General features: G+C 55.0%; 1 protein-coding gene across 4 annotated transcripts; it reads left to right on the top strand.

Annotated features, from left to right (window-relative positions):
• Window positions 1-389: 389 nt before the first annotated feature.
• On the top strand, window positions 390-22,475 carry FCSK (fucose kinase). 4 transcript variants are annotated; one of them, XM_012437447.3, is made up of 26 exons: window positions 709-844; window positions 937-1,019; window positions 4,278-4,340; window positions 5,036-5,139; window positions 5,491-5,642; window positions 6,964-7,014; window positions 8,417-8,542; window positions 9,172-9,244; window positions 9,663-9,760; window positions 10,156-10,236; window positions 11,078-11,197; window positions 11,380-11,551; window positions 12,243-12,355; window positions 12,862-12,963; window positions 13,073-13,243; window positions 14,122-14,186; window positions 14,553-14,923; window positions 16,605-16,815; window positions 17,006-17,172; window positions 17,268-17,489; window positions 17,864-18,007; window positions 18,162-18,281; window positions 20,459-20,646; window positions 20,735-20,834; window positions 21,376-21,599; window positions 21,777-22,475. In XM_012437447.3, exons 4-26 carry the CDS (start codon window positions 5,058-5,060, stop codon window positions 21,876-21,878), a joined length of 3,255 nt encoding a protein of 1,084 aa, XP_012292870.2. In that variant the 5' UTR covers window positions 709-844; window positions 937-1,019; window positions 4,278-4,340; window positions 5,036-5,057; the 3' UTR covers window positions 21,879-22,475. The 4 variants fall into 4 exon arrangements, with proteins under 4 accessions (XP_012292869.2, XP_012292870.2, XP_012292868.2 ...); XM_012437446.3 differs by lacking the exons at window positions 709-844; window positions 937-1,019 and adding an exon at window positions 390-477; XM_012437445.3 differs by lacking the exon at window positions 937-1,019.
• Window positions 22,476-22,529: the final 54 nt, after the last annotated feature.

The following is a 22,529-nucleotide window of genomic DNA, read 5'->3' as shown; positions in this document are numbered from 1 at the left end:
CAATTTCTTCTAACTGCAAATCCAATATAGCTGCTTCCACTTGGGCAAAGTGTGATTTTTCTCCCGAGGAAAGCGGCAGCTCCGGGTCCTGGCCAGAGGGGTTAAAGAAAAAAAAGCCCAAACCAGAAAACAAATAAACAAAACAACAAAAAAGTAACATATTAACTTGGATCCCTGAGTCCCAGAAAAGGGGCCTGTGTCTTTAAGGCGCATCGGTCTTTTGGGAGTTGAAGTTTCGAGGGTACTGGAGAGGCCCTCTCCCCACCTCTCTTCTGAAGCGCAGCCCTGCTGCCCTAGAGGAAAGCGCTGCCCCGGCCATCCCCGCTAGCCCGTGCGGTGGCACCGAGCGTGTCTTTTGCCGGGCGGGGATCCGGCCTAGCGGGCGCAGAGGTTAAACTACATTTCCCAGCGTGCGCCGCGAGGATCGCGCAGCCTCGCGTTAAAGAGCCCGCTCCGCCGAGCACCGGGCCGCGGCAGGTACGTCTGTCCGCGAGGGTCCCCGCAGCGCCCCTGTGCCCCCGCGGCTTCCCGGTGCACCCTCCCTGACGGGTAGCACCGAGCTGAGCCGCGAGCTGCCCGGGGTCTTGACAGGGAAGAGTCCCCGGGAAGTCTGCGCCACCCGGGGAGCCCACAGGGGCTTCTGCGCTACCGCGTCCCCTTGGCCTGGTTCTTCTAGGGGATCCCCGCGACCCGTCTGGTGCGGCGGGACCTGCGGGCGGCTGGGACCGGGAGGGATGCGGGCCCCAGAGGATCCTCACCGTGAAGCAGGTGGGGCCCGGGATGCCGGCGCTGCTCTGAATTTGCTTTGAGGCCGCGTCTCTTGCTTCAGTTTACCCGGCCAGGGGTCAGTATTATGCACGAATCTCAGTGATATGTTGTTGGTTAATTTACAACACGATTTTACTCCTAATTAACTTCTTTCGGTCTGTTATTCAGAAAGCAGCAAATACTCCGTGAACCTTTTTTTTCCTCTTTAAAGTTCTAAAATGTGCAGTCCCTGACCCACCTCTCTATAAAAGGTACATATGAAGAATTCTTTATATTTTATTCTATCTCTGGCTCCCCCACCCTATCCCAGTCTTGGACATCGTGGGGCTGAGGACACTAAAACATATTTCTTTTTCTTTTTTTGAGACGGAGTTTCGCTCTTTTGCCCCGGCTGGTGTGTGGTGGCGCGATCTCCGCTCACTGCAACCTCTGTTTTCCAATTTCAAGCGATTATCCTGCCTCAGCCTCCCAAGCAAGTGGGATTGCAGGCACCCGCCACCACGCCCGGCTAATTTTTGTATTTTTAGTAGAGCCGGGGTTTCCCATGTTGGCCAGGCTGGTCTTGAACTCCTGTCGTCGTGATCTGCCTGCCTCGGCCTCCCAAAGTGTTGGGATTACAGGCGTGAGCCACCTCAATGGCGAGATCGCACCATTGCGTTCCGGCCTGGGTGAAAAGAGCGGAACTCTTCCCCCACCCCCCGCCCAAAAAAGCCAGGCATGGTGGCTCGCACCTGTAATCCTAACCCTTTGGAAGGCCCAAGGGGAGGATTACTTGAGTCGGAGTTGTAGGTCAGCCTGGGCAACAAAGCCAGACCCCATCTCAACAAAAAATAAAAAACTAGCGGGACTCATGCCTACAGTCCCAGCTACTTGGGAGGCTGAGATGAGAGGATCACTGGAGCCCAGGAGTTTGAGGCTGCAGTAAGCTGTGATCATGTCTCTGCATTCCACCCTTTGGTGCCAGAGCCAGACTCTGTTTCTCAAAAACAAAACAAAAACCTAGCCTGCCTGTACTATTAAAAGCAATTGCAAAAGCCAAAATTACTTTCGTAGCAACCTAATAGCTAAGTTTCTGCTTTTTAAACTGCGGTTTCCTTATCCAGAGCTTCCGTGAGATAAGAGCCAATTCTTAGGGCTGCTGGGTGGGTCATGTGAAGTGATGCTGAAGTGCCTTTGGCATAATGCCTGAAAAAAGCACTCCATATGTGTTAGCTACCTGTCTCATTTTACCTTTTGCATTAATCTCTCAGGAAATCAACCCCTCAGCCTTGCTTGATTTCCCCACGCCTTCCCTGATTGTTTTCTTCTTCAGGGCGATCTTTAACTCAGAGAATATTTGAGAGCTTCCAGTCCCTCCTTCAGGGACAGGTTAAACTCTCCTGCTTCCTTGTCTGGCTGGAAAGATCTATCATTCATTGTGTGCCATATACTTTACCTTGTATTTGATGCTGAAAACAGTCCTGGGAGGTTGGTGTCTTTGACCATAATTTTCAGATTAGGAAACTGAGTCTTAGAGAGGTTAAGTAACTTGTCCAGGATCATACAGGAACAGGTAAGGATGGGGTCAGAGCCTTATGGGACTGATACTCAGCCCAGGACTGTTCCTCTGCCCCTGCCATTAGGAAGGGATACCCTCGGCCGGGCGCGGTGGCTCACACCTATAATCCCAGCACTTTGGGAGGCTGAGGCGGGTGGATCACGAGGTCAAGAGATCGAGACCATCCTGGTCAACAAGGTGAAACCCCATCTCTACTAAAAAATACAAAAATTAGCTGGACATGGTGGCGCAGGCCTGTAGTCCCAGCTACTCTGGAGGCTGAGGCAGGAGAATTGCTTGAACCCAGGAGGCGGAGGTTTCGGTGAGCCGAGATTGTGCCATTGCACTCCAGCCTGGGTAACAAGAGCAAAACTCTGTCTCAAAAAAAAAGAAAGGAAGGGATACCCTCGCCATTCTGTCTATGATCTGTCACCTGCTCATGTCTCTCCATCACTATGTTGAGATGAAGACTAGGCTCAGACCTTCTGGGCCGTTGAACTTTATTTAGGGCATTTCTTTCTTTTCTTTCTTTCTTTTTTTTTTTTTTTAATTTTTATTTTTGCTGGGTGCTGTGGCTCATGCCTGTTATCCCAGCTCTTAGGGAGGCAGAGGCGGGAGAATATCTTGAGCTCAGGAGTTCGGGACCTGCCTGGGCAATATAGCGAGACCCTGTTCTCCACAAAAAGGAAAAAAAACAAAAAGACAAAAAAAGCGTAAATTTTTATTTTTGAGATGGGGTCTCACCCTGTCACCCAGGCTGGAGTGCAGTGGCGTGATCTCGGCTCATTGCAACGTCTCCCTTCTGGGTTCAAGCAGTTCTCTGCCTCAGCCTCCCGAGTAGCTGGGGATTACAAGTGCCCACCACCACACCTGGCTAATTTTTGTATTTTTAGTAAAAAGGGGGTTTCACCATCTTGGCCAGGCTGGTGTTGAACTCCTGACCTCGTGGTCTTCCTGCCTTGGCCTCCCAAAGTGCTGGGATTACAGGCATGAGCCACCCTGCCCAGCCTCTTTTTTTTTTTTTTTTTTTGAGATGGTGTTTCACTTTTATTGCCCAGGCTAGAGTGCAATGGTGTGATCTCAGCTCACTGTAGCCTCCGCCTCCCAGGTTCAAGCAATTCTGCCTCAGCCTCTTGGGTAGCTGGGATTACAGGTGCCTGCCACCATGCCCAGCTAGTTTTTATGTATTTTTAGTAGAGTCATGGTTTCACCATGTTGGCTAGGGTGGTTTCAAACTCCTGACCTCAAGTGATCCACCCACCTCAGCCTTCCAAAGTGCTAGGATTACAGGCGTGAGCCATCGCGCCCGGCCTTCTTTCTTTTTTTTCTTGAGACAGAGTCTGGTTGTGTTGCCTAGGCTGGAGTGCAGTGACGCTGTCTTTACTCACTGCAGCCTCTGCCTCCTGGGTTCAAGTGATTTTCTTGCCTCAGCCTCCTGAGTAGCTGGGACTACAGGCACATGTCACTACACCTGGCTAATTTTTGTACTTTTAACAGAGATGGGGTTTTGCCATGTTGGCCAAGCTGGTCTTGAACTCGTGACCTCAAGTGATCTGCCTGCCTTGGCCTCCTAAAGTGCTGGGATTGTGGATGTGAGCCACCCCCGCCCCAGGCATTTCAGGGATTTCTTTCTTGCTGTCTTTTCTTTTTCCAGACAGGGTCTGGCTTTGTCACCCAGGTTGGACAAAGCAATGACACCAGCTTACTGCAACCTCTGCCCCCAGGGCTGAAGCGATCCTCCTGTCTCAGCCTCCTGAGTATCTGGGACTATAGGCACACTCACTATGCCTAGCTAATTTGTGTGTGTGTATGTGCGTGGTTTTTTTTTTTTTTTTTGGTAGAGACGGAGTTTTGCCATGTTGCTGAGGCTGGTCTCAAACGCTTGGGCTCAAGCGGTCCACCTGCCTCAGTCTCCCAAAGTGCTGGGATTACAGGTGTGAGCCGCCATGCCTGGCCTCTTGCTGTCTTTCAGTGCCTTTGCTTGGGACCAGATATCATTATCACCGTCACTTGAATAAGAATCCAAAAGACCCAGGTATGTTACAACTTTGACTGTAGTGTCTACTGGCCTCTGTAAAGTGGAGATAATAATGTTTATCTTGGAGGGTCTAAGGGTGTTGTCAGGATAAAAAAAAAATCACAGCACCTTAACTACGGTCTAGAGTGGGTTAGCTCAGTCCAAGTGGCTATGATTAATTAATTAATTAATTACTTTTATTTTGAGACGGAGTCTCGCTCTTTCACTAGGTTGGAGTGCAGAGGCTCGATCTCAGCTCACTGCAGCCTCTGCCTCCTGGGTTCAAGTGATTCTTTTGCCTCAGCCTCCTGAGTAGCTGGGACTATAGGCATGTGCCACCATGCCCAGATAATTTTTGTATTTTTTTAGTAGAGGTGGAGTTCCATCATGTTGCCCAGGATGGTCTTGATCTCCCGACCTTGTGAACTGCCCACCTCAGCCTCCCAAAGTGTTAGGATTACAGGTGTAAGCCACCATGCCTGGCCGACATTTTTTAAGTAGATGAAACTATAGCCTTAGAGAGCAGATCAGTGGTTGTCAGGGATTAGGGGTGGAGGAGAGAGTGTATGAGGAAGTTTTTTTGGAGTGCAGATAGTGGTGATACCAACAAGATTCTATACACACGTTAAAATCATAGACTTGTATACAAAAATAATTAATTTTACTTATGCCAGCTTAAAAAATAGTTACATCTACCCATCTTGCTGTCTCAGGAAGCCCCTCCGCTTGGTCAGAATGGAGCAGCCGAAGGGAGTTGATTGGACGGTCGTCATCCTGACCTGCCAGTACAAGGACAGTGTCCAGGTCTTCCAGAGAGGTAGGGGACTTCCCCTTCCCACATAGCTCCTAATGGAGAACCCCCTCCCCTTCCTGGCTGTGTCCCTCCAACCCTAGGTGCCAGGCAGACCTGGGTTCAAACCCAGATCCCCCTTCTCCCTAGCCATGTGACTGCTTATGTGTCATGTCATTTCCTTGTGCCCCAGTGTTCTCATCTGTAAGATGGGAGTAATAGGACTTCTCTCACTGAGTTGGGTGAAGATCTAATGGCCTCCTACATGGAAAGTTAAGTCAAGGATGATCAAACACTGACGATCAGTAGGCTCGCTCAGGTGCTTCGGGCCAGGGCACTGACCTGGGGGGCAGGTCTCAGCGTCTCTTCCGACCTTAGAACTGGAGGTGCGGCAGAAACGGGAGCAGATCCCTGCTGGGACGCTGTTACTGGCTGTTGAGGACCCAGAGAAGCGTGTGGGCAGCGGAGGAGCCACCCTCAATGCCCTGCTGGTGGCTGCTGAACACCTGAGTGCCCGGGCAGGCTTCACCGTGAGTGCTTACCAGGGCCACCTCCCTGGCCCATGTCCCTACTGGAACCAGGTCATTTCCAAGATCCCTGGCTCCTCTGGCTCCATCTCCCTGGCCAATTCAGCTTTGGCTTCATCATTAGCTTCAGTTTTTGTTTCTGTAAATTGGGCGGATTCGTCTCTGCCTTGCCGTCCAGGTGAGGGTAGAAGGCAGGGACAGCTTTTGCAGTGTTTTTAGAGAGCTGGAGCGAATATCTCAAAGTGAGGCTTTCTGGCTTCTCTTTAAACGTTCGAAGGTCTTGCTAGCCTGGTCTATCATTCCCACATGGCACCTAACTGTTCACTGGAACTGAGATGTGGCCGCCTGCTTTGGTCAGGGCATGTGAGTCAGCATCCCCACTGGTCCCATGTCTCCCATGCACCCAGCCACTTCGCCCGGTCACCTCGTCTGCATAGCACCCTTGTGTGGAGAGTGAGGTTGGGCACAGGTGTGGACGTGCTCTGCAGAGGGAGATGGCACCAGCAGAGGAGAGGACCACTGTAGTCGCCATGGAGCTGACTCCCCTGCGTCACCCATCCAGCCCCAAATTGTGGCCTGTAACCTCCCCTTCAAAACAGGCAGCAGAGGCCGGGTGCGGTGGCTCATGCCTGTAATCCCAGTACTTTGGGAGGCTGAGGTGGGCAGATCACCTGAGGTCAGGAGTTCAAGACCAGCCTGGCCCACATGGTGAAACCCCATGTCTACTAAAAATACAAAAATTAGCCAGGCCTGGTGGCACACGCCTATAATCCCAGCTAATCACTGAAATCCCAGCGATTCTGAGGCAGGAGAATTACTTGAACCCAGGAGGCGGAGGTTGCAGTGAGCTGAGATCGGGCCATTGCACTCCAGCCTGGGCGACGGAGCAAGACTCTGCCTCAAAAAAATAAATAAATAAATAAAATGTAACAGGTAGCCAGGTGTGGTGCTGCACGCCTGTAGTCCCAGCTAGTTTTGAGGTGGGAGGATTGCTTGAGCCTAAGAGATTGAGGCTGCAGTGAGCTGGGATCATCCCGCTGCACTCCAGACTGGGTGACAGAGTGAGACCCTGTCTCCAAACAACAACAACAACAAACCAGGCAACAAGAAGGTGGCCCAGGTGGAGGGCCCTGGGCTCCCTTATCCAGGAGGGACCAGGGCGGCCCCTTGCCTGCCTGTGGCCATTGGTTTGACCTTGCCTTTTGTCCCTTGGGTACCTGAGTAAATTTGTGTTGGGGTCTCTCTCTGGATTTGAGGGTGCCTGCCATCCTCCGGGGAGCATTTGCCTGAGGCCTCTGTTCACAGAGCTTTCCCACTCCTGCAGGTGGTCACATCCGACGTCCTGCACTCGGCCTGGATCCTCATTCTGCACATGGTAAATGAACTTTGGGGCAGGGGCCAAGCTGAAGGCCGGAACTGCAGTTCTTGGAGTTGGGCAGGACTTCAGGGGTGTTCTGCCACAGTGTGTGCAAGGTGTAAATCTGGAAGATTCAGAGTCAATCTAAACGTTCAGAAATTGGGAACTGGCCAGGCGCAGTGGCTCATGCCTGTAATCCCAGCACTTTGGGAGGCCAAGGCAGGTGGATCACCTGAGTTCAGGAGTTCAAGACCAGCTTGGCCAACATGGCGAAACCCTGTCTCTTCTAAAAATATAAAAAATTAGCCTGGTGTGGTGGCGGGTGCCTATAATCCCAGCTACTCAGGAGGCTGAGGCAGGAGAGTTGCTTGAACCGGGAGGTGGAATTGCAGTGAGCTGAGACCGCACTACTACACTCCAGCCTGGGCGATAGAGTGAGACTCCTGCTCAAAAAAAAAAAAAAGGAAACTGGCTAAAATATATACCACATATCCTTCCAGCAGAATATTAGATTAAAAGGTCCATCTAGGGCCAGGTGTGGTGGCTCATGCCTGTAATCTCAGCACTTTGGGAGGCTGAGATGGGAGGATAGCTTGAGCCCAGTATATTGAGACCAGCCTGGGCAGCACGGTGAAACCCTGTCTCTATAAAAAATACAAAAATTAGCTTCCATGGTGGTGCATGCCTGTAGTTTCAGTTTCTCAGGAGACTGATAGGGGAGGATCACTTGAGCCTGGGAGGTTGAGCCTGCAGTGAGTTATCACACCACTGCACTCTAGCCTGAGTGACTTTGTCTCAAAAAACAAAAATATAGGCTGGGTGCGGTAGCTTACGCCTGTAATCCCAGCACTTTGGGAGGCCGAAGCAGGCAGATTATGAGGTCAGGAGTTTGAGACCAGCCTGGCCAGCATAGTGAAACCCCATCTCTACTAAAAATATAAAAAATTAGCTGGGCATGGTGGCGTGTGCCTGTAGTCTCAGTGGCGCACAACTGTAATCTCAGGAATTTGGGAGGCCAAGGTAGGCAGATCACTTGAGGTCAGGAGTTTGAGACTAGATTGACCAACATGGTGAAACCCCGTCTCTACTAAAAATACAAAAATTATCCTGATGTGGTAGTGCACGCCTGAAGTTCCAGCTATTTGGGAGATTGAGGCAGGAGAATTGCTTGAACCCGGGAAGCGGAGGTTGCAGTGAGCTGATACTGCACCATTGCACTCCAGCCTGGGCAACAGAGCAAGACTTCATCTAAAAAATTGCAATGCAATGCATAATATAACTAAAAAAATATTGTAAGAGAAAATATCAAGAGAACATTTTTTATCAGCCCTGCCCTGGATGGCTTTCTGCTTGCACAGCTGTTGAGGTGGCTTTGGGCTCTGTGGATCTCAGGTTTCCTAACCAGTTCTCCTGCTCCCAGGGCCGAGACTTCCCCTTTGATGACTGTGGCAGGGCCTTCACCTGCCTCCCCGTGGAGAACCCCCAGGCCCCCGTGGAAGCCTTGGTCTGCAACCTGGACAGTCTGCTGGACATCATGACCTATCGGGTGAGGCTGGGTGGTGGCCTGTGGGGCCTCATCCTAGATAGAGCCACTTCCTTCCCGCCGTTCCCCCAGCTATAATCTATGCTGGCTCAGCTGGGGGCCCCAGGAGGAATGGTTTTGAGAGTGCCTAGTGTTAGTTAAGAGCTTCAAGAAGTTAATTGTGTCTGGGGGCAGTGGCTTATGCCTGTAATTTCAGTACTTTGGGAGGCCAAGGTGGGAGGTTCGCGTGAGGTCAAGAGTTCAAGACCAGCCTGGGCAATGCAGTGAGACCTCATCTCTACAAAAATTAAAAAAAATATTAGCTGGCCGTGGTGGCATGCACCTGTAGTCCCAGTTACTCATGAGGCTGAGGCAGGAAGATCACTTGAGCCCAGGAGTTTGAGGCTGCAGTGAGGTATGATCGCACCATTGCACTCCAGCCTGGGTGACAGAGTGAGACCTTGTCTCAACAACAAAAAAAATTAGTCTTGGCCACATGGGGGGCATTGTAGCCCCAGGCTGGACAGAGGGTGGGGGCAGACCAGGTCTTGGAGGCCCCTGTTATGTTAACAGCACAGTATCCCAGGGTAAGGAGGGGCAGGTAAAGGGCTGGGCCAGGCACCAACTGTGTTCTCTGTCTCCTGCCCCTGCAGCTGGGCCCGGGCTCCCCGCCAGGCGTGTGGGTCTGCAGCACTGACATGCTGCTGTCTGTTCCTGAAAATACCGGTGAGCCTGAGACTCCCTGGGACCACCTTCCCTCGTCTCAGCCACAGCAAGAAGCCAGCTCTGCCTTTGTTGCCCACCCTGCCTCTGGGCCTGCCCTGCTGCCCTGTTAGAAGGGTAGCTGGAGGGTGTGGAGAGTGAAGCCCTGAGAAGGTGGGGGTTCTCCTGCCCTGCCTCAGTGTGCCTGTCTATAGGACGGACAGAAGCAGCCCTGCCCCTTCTGCCCACAGGGCTCTGCGGAAGGACTCTGGGAGAGGAGGGTGGGCATTCTCCCAGGGGAATGTCCATTGGGCTTGGAAACCATATTTCCCTTTTAGAGGTGCCCAGGTGCCCCAGCTCTGGGCTCTGGCTTCCTCCTGGTGGGGGACTCCCTGCCTTGGGTTGAGGCCCCTGGGAGCCTCCTGACTGCCCCACCCCACAGGGATCAGCTGGGACAGCTTCCGGGGAGCCAGAGTGATCGCCCTCCCAGGGAGCCCGGCCTACGCTCGGAATCATGGCGTCTACCTCACTGACCCCCAGGTAGTGCCCCTGCGGGCAGCGGAGCGGCCGGGGCAGCCTTCAGCCTTTCCCCGTCACTGGGCAGCCTCTCATCCTGGATTTTCTGGCATGCCCCTGAATCCAGCGAGTTTCCTCTGTGGTAACGGCGCCAGTGCTCCCTTACTCTCACCAAAAATACATTTCACACTGACCGCCTGCCCTGTTTCGATGCCTGGGCTCAGGGCTGCAAAGACATTTAAAGCCTGCCCTCTGCCATCACGGAGTAGAAATCTCAGGCCCCCTGAGAACAGCAGCGACTGCCAGACTTGCATCCTCAGCTTTCCTTTGGAGGATGCCCTTGCTGCCACCTGTGGCTGTGCCCTCCTTCCAGATCCCTTCCTGTTCCCTCCACTCACTCTGTTTCTCCCTGCACATAGGGCCTCGTTTTGGACATTTACTACCAGGGCACTGAGAGGGAGATTCAGCGGTGTGTCAGGCCTGATGGGCAGGTGCCACTGGTATGGCTGCTGGGCCCAGGTTGCGGGGCTTTGGGGACCTTATGGGACACGGAGGGAGGGTTTGCCTTCTTTTGACTCCTAGAAGCCTCCAGAACAAGCTAGAGCTAGAATCTGAGGACAAAGTAGCCTTGGAATTCAGGGTGTTGTCCTGAACCAGAAAGCCTAGAACCAGGCTGGGCACGGTGGCTCACGACTGTAATCCCAGCACTTTGAGAGGCTGAGGCAGGTGGGTCATTTGAGGTCAGGAGTTTGAGAGCAGCCTGGGCAACATGGTGAAACCCTGTCTCTACTAAAAATACACCAGTTAGCTGGGTGTAGTGATGTGCACCTGTAATCTCAACTACTTGCAAGGTGGAGGTTTAAGAATCGCTTGAACCCAGGAGGTGGAGGTTGCAGCGAGTGGAGATCGTGCCACTGCACTCCAGCCAGGGTGACAGAGCGAGACTCTGAATCAACCCCCCAACCTGCCAAAACAAAACAAAAAACTGTGAGCAAGTCAGGGAGTGTGGTGGTGGTGGGAGGAGGTTAGAGCCCGACTCGGGACTGCTTCCAGCACGAGGGGCAAGGATTGGAGAGGCGGGGAAATCTGGGAGTGGACCATGGTGAGGGTAGAGAGCTGGGGTCGGGAGAAGGCCTGAAAGTTGAGGGGGTCCTATAAGGTGCCTTGGTGGGAGCTGCCCCAAGTAATCCTGGAGTCTGGGTGCTGGAGTGGTCAGAAGGCGACACTCCCTGCCTGGTGTGGCACCCAGCTTCACGTGGCCCTTCTGCATGTGCCTTCCCTGACTTGTACCAGGGTTTGGTCCAGAACCCCCCTCTCCGATCCTTTTGGGGTCCCTTCCAGGTGTCTGGGGTTGTCTTCTTCTCTGTGGAGACTGCCGAGTGCCTCCTAGCCACCCACGTGAGCCCGCCCCTGGATGCCTGCACCTACCTGGGCTTGGACTCTGGAGCCCGCCCTGTCCAGGTGACTGGGGGAGGGCAGCTAGTGGGGCCTGGCCTGGGGACGAGGCATTGTATGACCTCAGGCCAGCCACTTCCCCTCTCCAGGGAAGAGTCTCTGCAGACGGGACTGCCCTGGCTCAGCCTCAGAACTTGAGGGCTGAACCCCTGCCGTGCCAATAGCTGTGCTTCTTCCCCTTCCCCCAGCTGTCTCTGTTTTTTGACATTCTGCTCTGCATGGCTGAGAACGTGACCAGGGAGGACTTCCTGGTGGGGCGACCCCCAGAGTTGGGGCAAGGTGATGCGGATGTAGCGGGTTATCTGCAGAGCGCCCGGGCCCAGCTGTGGAGGGAGCTTCGCGATCAGCCCCTTACCATGGGTGGGTACTGCCTCTCAGCTCCCTGGGGTGGGGAGACCATGGGAGTGAGGACCCCAAGAATGGAGCTGCTCACTGCATGCTGGGCCAGGCAGTTCTCCTGTCCTGCGCCGGAGCCCCCCACTGAGCTGCCTCCTTGTCTTCCTTTTGTCTCATTCCTGGGCTCTCCCAGCCTGTGCACTTTTTTTTTTTTTTTTTTTTTTACTTAAGTGATCCTCTACACTGTACACTTTTTTTTTTTTTTTTTTTTGAGATGGAGTCTGGCTCTGTCGCCCAGGCTGGAGTGCAGTGGCGCTATCTCAGCTCACTGCAACCTCCACCTCCCGGGTTCAAGCGATTCTCCTGCCTCAGCCTCCTGAGTAGCTGGGATAACAGCTGTGTACCACCACAGCTGGCTAATTCTTGTATTTGTAGTAGAGATGGGGTTTCACCACATTGGTCAGGCTGGTCTCGAACTCCTGTCTCCAGGTGATCCACCTGCCTCGGTCTCCCAAAGTGCTGGGATTACAGGCATAAGCCACCATGCCTGGCCCTAACCTGTCTACTTTTTAGCTGTGTGGCTTTGGGCAGGTTCCTGACTCAGCTTCCCCTAACCAGCTCATCGCCACGCCTGCCCCCATGTGTCTCTGCTGCTGGGAAGCCAGCCTGGCCCCTGCAGGCATGGGGTTGAGGTCAGTACTTAATGTCTTTACAGCCTATGTCTCCAGCGGCAGCTACAGCTATATGACCTCCTCAGCCAGTGACTTCCTGCACAGCCTCACACTCCCCAGGGCCCTTGGGGCCCAGATTGTGCACTCCCAGGTGGAGGTGAGACTCTCTGGCCCTCCAGTGCCTGCTGGGTACTTGGGGTCAGGTGGGATGTGGATTCCTGGGAAGAGAATAGCTCATGCTTGGAACAGATGACCCGAGTGCAGGTGTTACCCCTGTTTTACACATGAAGTGCTAGAGGCTCAGAGAGGCTAAGTAACTCACCTAAGGCCACAGAGCCAGTCAGTGGCCAAGTCAGGATTCTGGATCGAGCATGCCTGATTGAGAAGCTAAAGGAGACCTTTCCTCGGGGTCTTCCTGGGGAGACAGTGGTGGGCCTGGGTCACTTCAAACGTGGCCCTCTGGGTGGCAAGGTTGAGCGTAGCTGGACAGGTGGGATGGAAATAGACCTCAGTCTGGGGCCAAGGCAGGTCCAGAGAGGAGTCTAGAAGGTGCAGGGCAGGGGAGCAGCAGGCCTGGATGCTTTACCCCCAGATGCTTGGCGGGAGGAGGGTTGGAGCAACCCTGGCCCTTGAACCTCACTCCCCTCCTCCCCTGCTACACAGGAGCAGCAGCTCCTGGCGACTGGGAGCTCTGTGGTCAGCTGCCTGCTGGAGGGCCATGTCCAGCTGGGTCCTGGGAGTGTCCTGCAGCACTGCCACCTGCGGGTGAGGTCTGAGGGTGTGGGCAGATCGGGATGAGGGTGCTGGCGTCCAGTGTGTGTTGGGGGGTGCTGGGTGCCTTCCCACCCAGGATGCCTGCTCTGTCCCCTGCCAGGGCCCTGTTCACATAGGCGCTGGCTGCTTGGTGAGTGGCCTGGACGAAGCCCAGTCTGAGGCCCTGCATGCCTGGGAGCTGCATGACCTTGTCCTGCAGGGACACCATATACGGCTACATGGCTCCCCCGGCCGTGCCTTCACCCTCGTTGGCCGTCTGGACAGCTGGGAGGTAGGCACTTGCCCTTCATTCCTTCAGGCTTTGGGGAGCCCCAGGGAGTCCTGACCCCCACCTCAGTGCAGGGTTCTCTGAGCACTGGCGCATGGGACAGACTGTGGGGAGGGTCGGTTGTAGGGAGGAGAGGATGCGGGAAGGAGGTAGAGTGAGGATAGGCCATGAGACCAGCAGTGTCTCCATAGGCCTTTACCTCCCTGCTTGCATCTGCTCTGCCAGGTGGGCTGGGTGGGGACTTTGTTTTTTTTCTGGAGCTGGAGTCTTGCTCTATCACCTAGGCTGGAGTGCAGTGGCCCAATCTCAGCTCACCGCAACCTCCGCCTCCCAGGTTCAAGCAATTCTCCTGCCTCAGCCTCCCGAGTAGCTGGGATGACCAGCGTGCACCACCATGCCTGGCTAATTTTTTGTATTTGTAGTACATGTTGGCCAGGCTGGTTGGGTGGGGATTTTTATCCCCATTTGACAGGCTAGAGACAGGTTCAGAGACGGAGGTGACCCACCTTGGGCTGCAGCCCGTTGTGGTGGGCTGGGCCTGGAACCCAGGGTTTTGCTCCAGATTTCAGGCACTTCGGCAGGAGTGTTGGGCTGTAGAGCTAAAAGCAGTTTCAGAACTTGCTCCCTGGCTGGGTGTAGTGGCTCAGGCCTGTAATTCTAGCACTCTGGGAGGTCGAGGTGGGAGGATCTCTTGAGGCCAGGAGTTTATACCTGTAATGAGCTATGACTGCACCACTGCACTCTAGCCTGGGTGGGTCAAGTATGTGCTGTGTCTGTCTTCCTGCCCTCACTTGAGCACTTGAGCAGCTTCCGGCCCTTTGACTTAGTGTCTCTAATCCCTGTGGCCCCTGAAGCCCTGACTGATTCTTCCTCTCCCCCAGAGACACGGGGCAGGCACATATCTCAACATGCCCTGGCGTGAGTTCTTCAAGAGGACAGGTGTTCGGTAAGCTGGGTACCCCGAGGGCCTCTGTGGGTCTGGGCAGCTGGGTTAACTGCTGCTCTTCCAGGCGTGTCCCTCCCGTGCCCTGGAGCAGCACCGGCCCTGCTACCATCCAGGGGCCTGGGTGGTTTCATGCAGCTGGATTTTTCCCCTAGGCAGAAAATCAGTCTCTGGCTGTGCTGACTTTAGCATTCTTGTTCAGTGGTCTGGGAAAGGATGCAAGGGAGCCTGGCCCCTGACCCAAATTGTCCACTTGTGCTACCTCGGAGAAGTCTGTCCTGTCCCATGAACTGACGGGTGACTCAGGGCTTGGGGAGGACACTGGAGCCTTTGCTTCCCTCCCACGAATGTGCCTTCTCCCTACATTAGAGCCTTGGACCTGTGGGACCCTGACACGCCGCCGGCAGAGTGCTGCCTTCCCAGCGCCCGCCTCTTTCCTGTGCTCCACCCCTCGAGGGCCCTGGGGCCCCAGGAGCTACTGTGGATGCTGGATCCCCAGGAGGATGGGGGCGAGGCCCTGAGAGCCTGGCGAGCCTCCTGGCGCCTATCCTGGGAACAACTGCAGCCATGCCTGGATCGAGCTGCCACACTGGCCTCTCGCCGGGACCTGTTCTTCCGACAGGCCCTGCATAAGGCGCGACATGTGCTGGAGGCCCGGCATGACCTCAGCCTGCGCCCGCTGATCCGGGCTGCTGTCCGTGAGGGCTGCCCTGGGCCCCTGCTGGCCACGCTGGACCAGGGTGAGCCTATGGGCAGGTCGTGCTGCAGAATCAAGCCAGGGGCACCTGCCCTTCCTGTCTTCTGGGCCATCCCCTGAGGGGACTAGGGGGCCATGAGGTGCTTAAGCAGGGAAGGGGCATGCCAGAGTTTACTTTTAGGATTGTGGAAGGCCTCATCCTTGTCAGTGGGGTTTGGTCAGAAGTTGAGGGCTGGCAGCTGAGCTCTAGGTCCTAGGCATGTCAGTAAACCCTACATGTTCTGTACCTGGTGCCAGGATGTGGGTGCAGAGTGTGGGGAGGGGACAGAGTCCCCCAGGGGATGTGGTCAGCTCTGCATGAGGTCCCAGGCACACTGCTGGGGGCTCACAGTCAGCCTCCTGGGCCACACCTCATGAAAGGCACCGGGACCATGGACACCAGAGCCACACAGATAGCTGGTGGTGAGGCTGAGACCTGAGCCCAGGTGGTTTGACTCCAGAGCCCGAGCTCTTCACCACTATGGGTATCCTGGATGGGGGTAAAGAGATACCTATGGGCTGGGACTGTCAGGATGAGAGAATCTCTGCCAGGCAAGGAGTAGGGCTGCAGTTACAGTCAAAGATACATTGTGGGGCTGAGTGCGGTGGCTCGAGCCTGTAATCCCAGCACTTTCGGAGGCCGAGGCGGGTGGACCACAAGGTCAAGAGATCGACACCATCCTGGCCACATGGTGAAACCTGATCTCTACTAAAACTACAAAAATTCTTGATTTGCAGTAGCTTTGCAAAAAAAAAAAAAAAAAAAAAAGTAGCTGGGCATGGTGGCACGCGCCTGTAATCCCAGCTACTAAGAGGCTGAGGCAGGAGAATTGCTTGAACCTGTGAGGCAGAGATTGCAGTGAGCCGAGATCGCGCCACTGCACTCCAGCCTGGTGACAGAATGAGACCCCATGTCAAAAAAAAAAAAAAAAAAGATACATTATGGGCTGGGCATGGTAGCTCATGCTTGTAATCCTTGCACTTTAGGAGGCTGTGGCAGGCAGATCATGAGGTCAGGAGATCGAGACCATCCTGGCCAACGTGGTGAAACCCTGTCTTTACTAAAAATAGAAAAAGTAGCTGGGTATGGTAGCATGCACCTGTAGTACCAGCTTCTTGGGAGGCTGTGGTAGGAGAATCGCTTGAACCCAGGAGGCAGAGGTTGTAGTGAGCTGAGATCATGCCACTGCACTCCAGCCTGGTGATGGAGCAAGACTCCATCTAAAAAAAAAAAAAATGATGGGGCTGGGCGCAGTGGCTCATGCCTGTAATCCCAGCACTTTGGGAGGCCGAGGCGGGTGGATCACACAGTCAAGAGATGGAGACTATCCTGGTCAACATGGTGAAACCCTGTCTCTACTAAAAATACAAAAAATTAGCTGGGCATGGTGGCGCCTGCCTGTAATCCCAGCTACTCAGGAGGCTGAGGCAAGAGAATTGCCTGAACCCAGGAGGCGGAGGTTGCGGTGAGCCGAGATCGTGCCATTGCACTCCAGCCTGGGTAACAAGAGTGAAACTCTGTCTCCAAAAAAAAAAGAAAAAAAAAAATGATACATTTTGGGCAAAAGCCAGGAGGTGTGAGGGGCCTGGAGCCTTTAGGGACTGTTGAGTTGAGTAGTCTCTCGGGGCAGAGGATATTGAGGACAGGCCTCCTCCCCTGCCACCCCTGACTCCTGGTCCCTCAGTTGCAGCTGGGGCAGGAGACCCTGGTGTGGCGGCACGGGCGCTGGCCTGTGTCGCGGATGTCCTGGGCTGCATGGCTGAGGGCCATGGGGGCTTGCGGAGTGGGCCAGCTGCCAACCCTGAGTGGATGCGGCCCTTCTCATACCTGGAGTGTGGAGACCTGGCAGCGGGCGTGGAGGCGCTTGCCCAGGAGAGGGACAAGTGGCTAAGCAGGTGGGTTTGCTAATGGAGGTCAGGTCCCCTGGAGAAGCCCCTGGCCATCTGGGAAGTGGCCCCTGATGGAGGAAGCCCGGAGAGAGGTGGGGTACCCTTGGGTCACCCAGGACAGCCAGGTCCCCAAAGCCAGGTAATCTGCCCCCAGCTTGGGGCTGCCTGCCGCCATCCCTCCCTTTTCTCTTGGCAGGCCAGCCTTGCTGGTACGAGCGGCCCGCCACTACGAGGGGGCTGGGCAGATCCTGATCCGCCAGGCCGTGATGTCAGCCCAGCACTTTGTCTCCACGGAGCCGGTCGAGCTGCCGGGACCTGGGCAGTGGGTGGTGGCTGAGTGCCCAGCCCGTGTGGATTTCTCTGGTGAGCCCTTTGCGGCGGGTGGGGGTGAGGGTAGCTGCCCCACAGCCAGGCTGGCAGCTTCTGTGACCAGCTTGAGTCTTGCCACACCATCATAGGGGGCTGGAGTGACACACCACCCCTTGCCTATGAGCTTGGTGGGGCTGTGCTGGGCCTGGCTGTGCGAGTGGATGGCCGCCGGCCCATCGGGGCCAGGGCACGCCGCATCCTGGAGCCTGAGCTGTGGCTGGCGGTGGGGCCTCAGCAGGATGAGATGACCGTCAAGATAGTGTGCCGGAGCCTGGCTGACCTGCGGGACTACTGCCAGCCCCATGCCCCAGGTCAGGCACCCCGGGACCTCTGCAGGTGGGCTGGCACACATAGCCAGCTGGGGGCTGGGGGCAGAAGCGAGAGACTGCAGGCCACTGGGGCCTGGCCTGAGGGCCACCCAGTCTGGGTGAGGAGCCTGGAGGGAAGGAAGGAGCTGGGAGTCACCCTGCCTAGACACTTACAGACAAAGGAAGTAGAGATGACACGTGTCCATGTCTGGGAGCCCAGAGGCCCTTTTGTGGCTTGGGGATGGGGCCAGCACTGCTGCTGGGCTTTCTTCCCACTGGATGAGTCCTGCACTGGGCTGGGAAATCACAAGGATGGGTGGGGTGTCTGCATCTGCCCTTGGAGAGCGAATTCCTTCCTCATGCCTGTCCCTCTGCAGGGGCTCTGCTGAAGGCAGCCTTCATCTGCGCGGGGATTGTGGATGTCCACTCTGAGCTCCAGCTGCGTAAGCAGCTGCTCCGCACCTTTGGGGGAGGCTTTGAGCTGCACACCTGGTCTGAGCTTCCCCACGGCTCTGGCCTAGGTGAGCAGGCCCTCCCTCCTGCTGCCCACCGACTGTCACAGCACTCCAGCCTTGCCTGTGATCCCCCTCCCTGGCGTCTGCCCTGAGAGGCAGTCGGGTGTGACTAGACACGGTGGAGGCGTTTCATGCCTGCTTTCTCCTCTGCGCCCTGCAGGCACCAGCAGCATCCTGGCAGGCACTGCCCTGGCTGCCTTGCAGCGAGCCGCGGGCCGGGTGGTGGGCACGGAGGCCCTGATCCACGCAGTGCTGCACCTGGAGCAGGTGCTCACCACTGGTATGTGACTGCCTCAGAGTTGGGGGAGGTCACTGACACTCTCCCCCTAGGGCCTGTGGTGGGGAGTGGAGCTCTCCTGGATTTATATGTGATTGGCCAACAGCCACATGACTGTGCTACTCTTTACAAGTTTCCTTCTTGTCACTTGACCACCTCTGGTGGTTGTCAACTTGAAATATTCTACCTCCAACGAGGTGTTTCACGAGCACCAGATTCTGTGCTGTGCCTTTCATGCTTGTTGGGACCAGGTGCTGTGCTTCGTGACTGTGCCTATCCAGGGCTGTGCTTGGGTGGGGCTGGGCAAGCTGGTTTGGACCTTCCACCTGCCCTTCTGGCATCATGCCCTTATTTGAGATACAATCACCTGTGCCCCTGCCCCACCTCCTGGCCATATGGTGGGGCAGCAAGAGCTCAGCAGTGACTATGATCTCATGAATGTCACCAGCGCCAGGCTTCCCGCTCCTCCTGGCCACGGAGCCCCCTGGAACCCATGGCCAATGTAGAGCAGCCACAGGCTTGTATGCTTCCAGGTGCACCTCAGGGTGTCAGGCCCCGTCTCTAGCACACCCCTGGAAGGAAACTGCTGCAAAGGCCTACTGGAGCCTGACTGTGGTGTCTTCTGTCACTGCAGCTCAGGCCTCTCATTTTGCTGTAGTGACTCACATACCATCATAGGTAGTCATTAGTGAAAGGAGCAGATGAGGAAGCCTTTTCAGTTTTCTTTTGAGGTGTACCATTCAAGTTCTACATTTGGCCAACAGACAACTGTTTATGGAGAACCCAATCTGTGGGTCCCTGAGGATAAAATGAGCAAAAATGGGTTCCTGCTCTCGAAAGTCCTGTGGTCTCCTGGAGACAGACATCAATCAGTAACCGCTCAGGTGCATGTGTATGACAAACTGTGCCAAGTGCTCTGAAGCAGAGGGGAACCATTAAGTCTTGACATTTCAAGACTTAACAGCTACTTTGCAGCCACCAGATTTTGGCTGCAAAGTTCCAGATGGCTCCTGCCTTTTGCATTTCATACTTTAAACCCTTGCAGGCCCTTCCCTAAATATCAATGGCCTGTCCCAGAAGCAGCTCGTTTTTTATTTTTTGTTTTTGAGACGGAGTCTAGCTCTGTCACCCAGGCTGGAGTACAGTGGCATGATCTCAGCTCACTGCAGCCTCCACCTCCCAGATTTAAGCAATTCTCTTGCCTCAGCCGCCCGAGTAGCTGGGATTATAGGCACCTGCCCATGCCCAGCTTTTTTTTTTTTTTTTATTTTTAGTAGACATGGGGTTTCACTGTGTTGGCCAGGATGGTCTCGAACTCCTGAGCTCATGATCTGCCCACCTTAGCCTCCCGAAGTGCTGGGATTACAAGTGTGAGCCACTGTGCCCGGCCTAGTTTTGTGATTTTTATATAGCTACAAGGGGGAAAATGATACATACTTTCATTACTGAAGATGGAAAGATGTCTAATAAGTTACATAAGAGAAAAATAGATCCCAATGAGCTTCTTTCCAACATAAACCACCTGTAAGAAGACAGGGTGCAGGGAGACTCAGGCTACAGGGAAGGTACCTGTCAGCCTCTCCTCTAAAACTCCCCTAGGAGAGGCAGAGGTTAGTGTAAAATCTTTTTTTTTTTTTGAGACAGAGTCTCACACTGTCACCGAGGCTGGAGTGCAGTGGTATGATCTCAGCTCACTGCAACCTCTGCCTTAGTCTCCTCAGAAGCTGGGATTATAGGGCGTGTGCCACCATGCCTGGCTAATTTTTGTAATTTTGGTAGAGATGGGATTTCACCATGTTGGCCAGGCTGGTCTCGAACTCCTGACCTCAAGTGATCTGCCTGCCTTAGCCTCCCAAAGTGCTGTGATTATAGGTGTGAGCCACTGCACCCGACCATAGTGTAAAATCTTTATCCTTCAATGTGGTTTATCCCAATTTCAATTACACATTAGCTCTACAACAAAACTCAGGCCTTGGGAATTCCAAGCTTTGCTCTGGTGTGAAGCCCATTCCTTTGCTGGGATTGTCTTGGGGACAGAGCTGTGTAGCTCACTGTCCCATGGAGTTGAGGGAAGATCTTTCCACACTAATCCCAGCCAGGGGTGCAGGGCTGGGAGCCTAGGCTGGGAGAGTGAAGCTGGGCCAGGTAGACTCCAACAGTGACACGTCCTGGGCTCGCAGGAGGTGGCTGGCAGGATCAAGTGGGTGGACTAATGCCTGGCGTCAAGGTGGGGCGCTCCCGGGCTCAGCTGCCACTGAAAGTGGAGGTGGAAGAGGTCACGGTGCCTGAGGGCTTTGTCCAGAAGCTCAATGACCACCTGCTCTTGGTGTACACTGGCAAGACCCGCCTGGCTCGGAATCTGCTGCAGGTGAGCCCCAGCCCCACCATGAGGGAAGTAGGGAGGGGGGCCACCAGCTGGGCCTGGGTCCTCACTGCCCCTTCTGCCCTGTCTGCAGGATGTGCTGAGGAGCTGGTATGCCCGACTGCCTGCCGTGGTAGAGAACGCCCACAGCCTGGTGCAGCAAACCGAGGAGTGTGCTGAAGCCTTCCGCCAAGGTGAGGGGCTTCTTCCAGGGGGATCAGGGCACCAGGAGCCAGTACCCTGTCACTTGTGGGTTTGAGGCCAGGGTCATTTGCAGGCTTGGCACAAGCTCCAGATACTCGGCCTCTGGGAACAGAAGCCTACCGTCTGTCCTCTCCAGGGTCTCACATTTAGGGGGAATCCACATCTAAGGACAAAATTTTCATCATGGGAAAGGCCCTCTAGCCCCACCTACTGGGAAGCAGATAGGGGAAGGGACTCACCCCATGGCTGAGTTCCAGGGAAGTGTGAGCTAGGCAGGGCCCCCAGTGTGTGGCTGCACAGCTCTCTGGGTGTCGATGATGCTGGGCGTGGTGGTGTTTGCTTCCTGTACATTGGTCTTCAGGCAGTTCTAGGAAGTGGGCTTGCTTCTCCTGGCTCCAGCCGGCACTGGAACCCAGCTTCTTTACCATGACACTGGCTCAGCAGCACCTCTTGGCACTTCATGCAATCTCCAGATGGGTGCTAAGTGAGCATCTTGGCCCAGGCACGCCACTTCCCTCTGTCCCACCTCAGGAAACCTGCCTCTGCTGGGGAAGTGCCTGACCTCATACTGGGAGCAGAAGAAGCTCATGGCTCCAGGCTGTGAGCCCCTGGCTGTGCGGCGTATGATGGATGTCCTGGCCCCCCATGTGCATGGCCAGAGCCTGGCTGGGGCAGGTGGTGGAGGCTTTCTCTATCTGTTGACCAAGGAGCCACAGCAAAAGGAGGCCTTGGAGGCTGTGCTGGCCAAGACCGAGGTACTACTGATGGGGCTGGGGTTGGTCCAGAGACCTGTGAGGGCAAGAGACCTCACTGTGGCCCACTAGTTAACCAGGTGCTATATCTGCAAGTCTCCCTGGTCCTGTAGCCTCAGTCCAGCCTCCAGAGGCCTGATCCTTCTCCAGAACCTTCTAAACACTTGCTCTCCTGTCCAGGGCCTTGGGAATTACAGCATCCACCTGGTTGAAGTGGACACTCAGGGCCTGAGCCTGAAGCTGCTGGGGACCGAGGCCTCAACCTGCTGCCCTTTCCCATGAAGGTGGCTTCTCACTGCAAGAGAAAACCTGGAGCTACAGTGCCCCCCACCTTCCTTACCCCACGAGAACCTCCACCTCCCACTCCCCACCCACCTCTGTGAATCCGCTCCCAAAGAAAGCTGACTGAAGCAAGACCTGGGCAAGCAGAGAGTGCTTGGGACAAGACTGTGACCTGGCTGACTGTGGCTTAGGTGTAGCCTGTTCCTCCTGCACATAAGAAGGTCCCAAGCTTAGTGTCCCATGTGGCCTTTACAAATCCCATGGGTGGCCTTCTCATTCCACGAGGGCCTGGGAAAGGGTTGACCACCAGCCTTGGCATATGGCTGGAAGTCCCTTGGCAAGGCCAACCCTGAAGAGGCCCTTCGAGGCATTTCCTATGGCCTTCCTTAGAGTTGTAGAGACTTCACGCTCAACCCTCATGGGCGAGTGGGAGTGAGGGTGGTGGTCCCTTGCCAAGTTGATGGCAGTGACCCAGCGATTCACTGCCACCCCAGGCCTTAACCAGCAACACTACAGACCGTGCCAAGTGACCTGGTGCCTGTGGGAAGTGGGTTCTCAGGACTGGCATTCTTGGAATAAATTCACTCTGTCCTTGTAGGTGGTCCTTGTAAAGTCACTTTCACTCCTGCTGGGAGTAGTTCCCTCTTTCCC

Source organism: Aotus nancymaae, unplaced genomic scaffold (assembly GCF_030222135.1).
Source record: "Aotus nancymaae isolate 86718 unplaced genomic scaffold, 86718_ANA_hifiasm-v0.15.2.pri h1tg000030l, whole genome shotgun sequence".
Taxonomy (NCBI): Eukaryota; Metazoa; Chordata; class Mammalia; order Primates; family Aotidae; genus Aotus; species Aotus nancymaae.
This window is presented reverse-complemented; position numbering and strand designations above follow the sequence as displayed.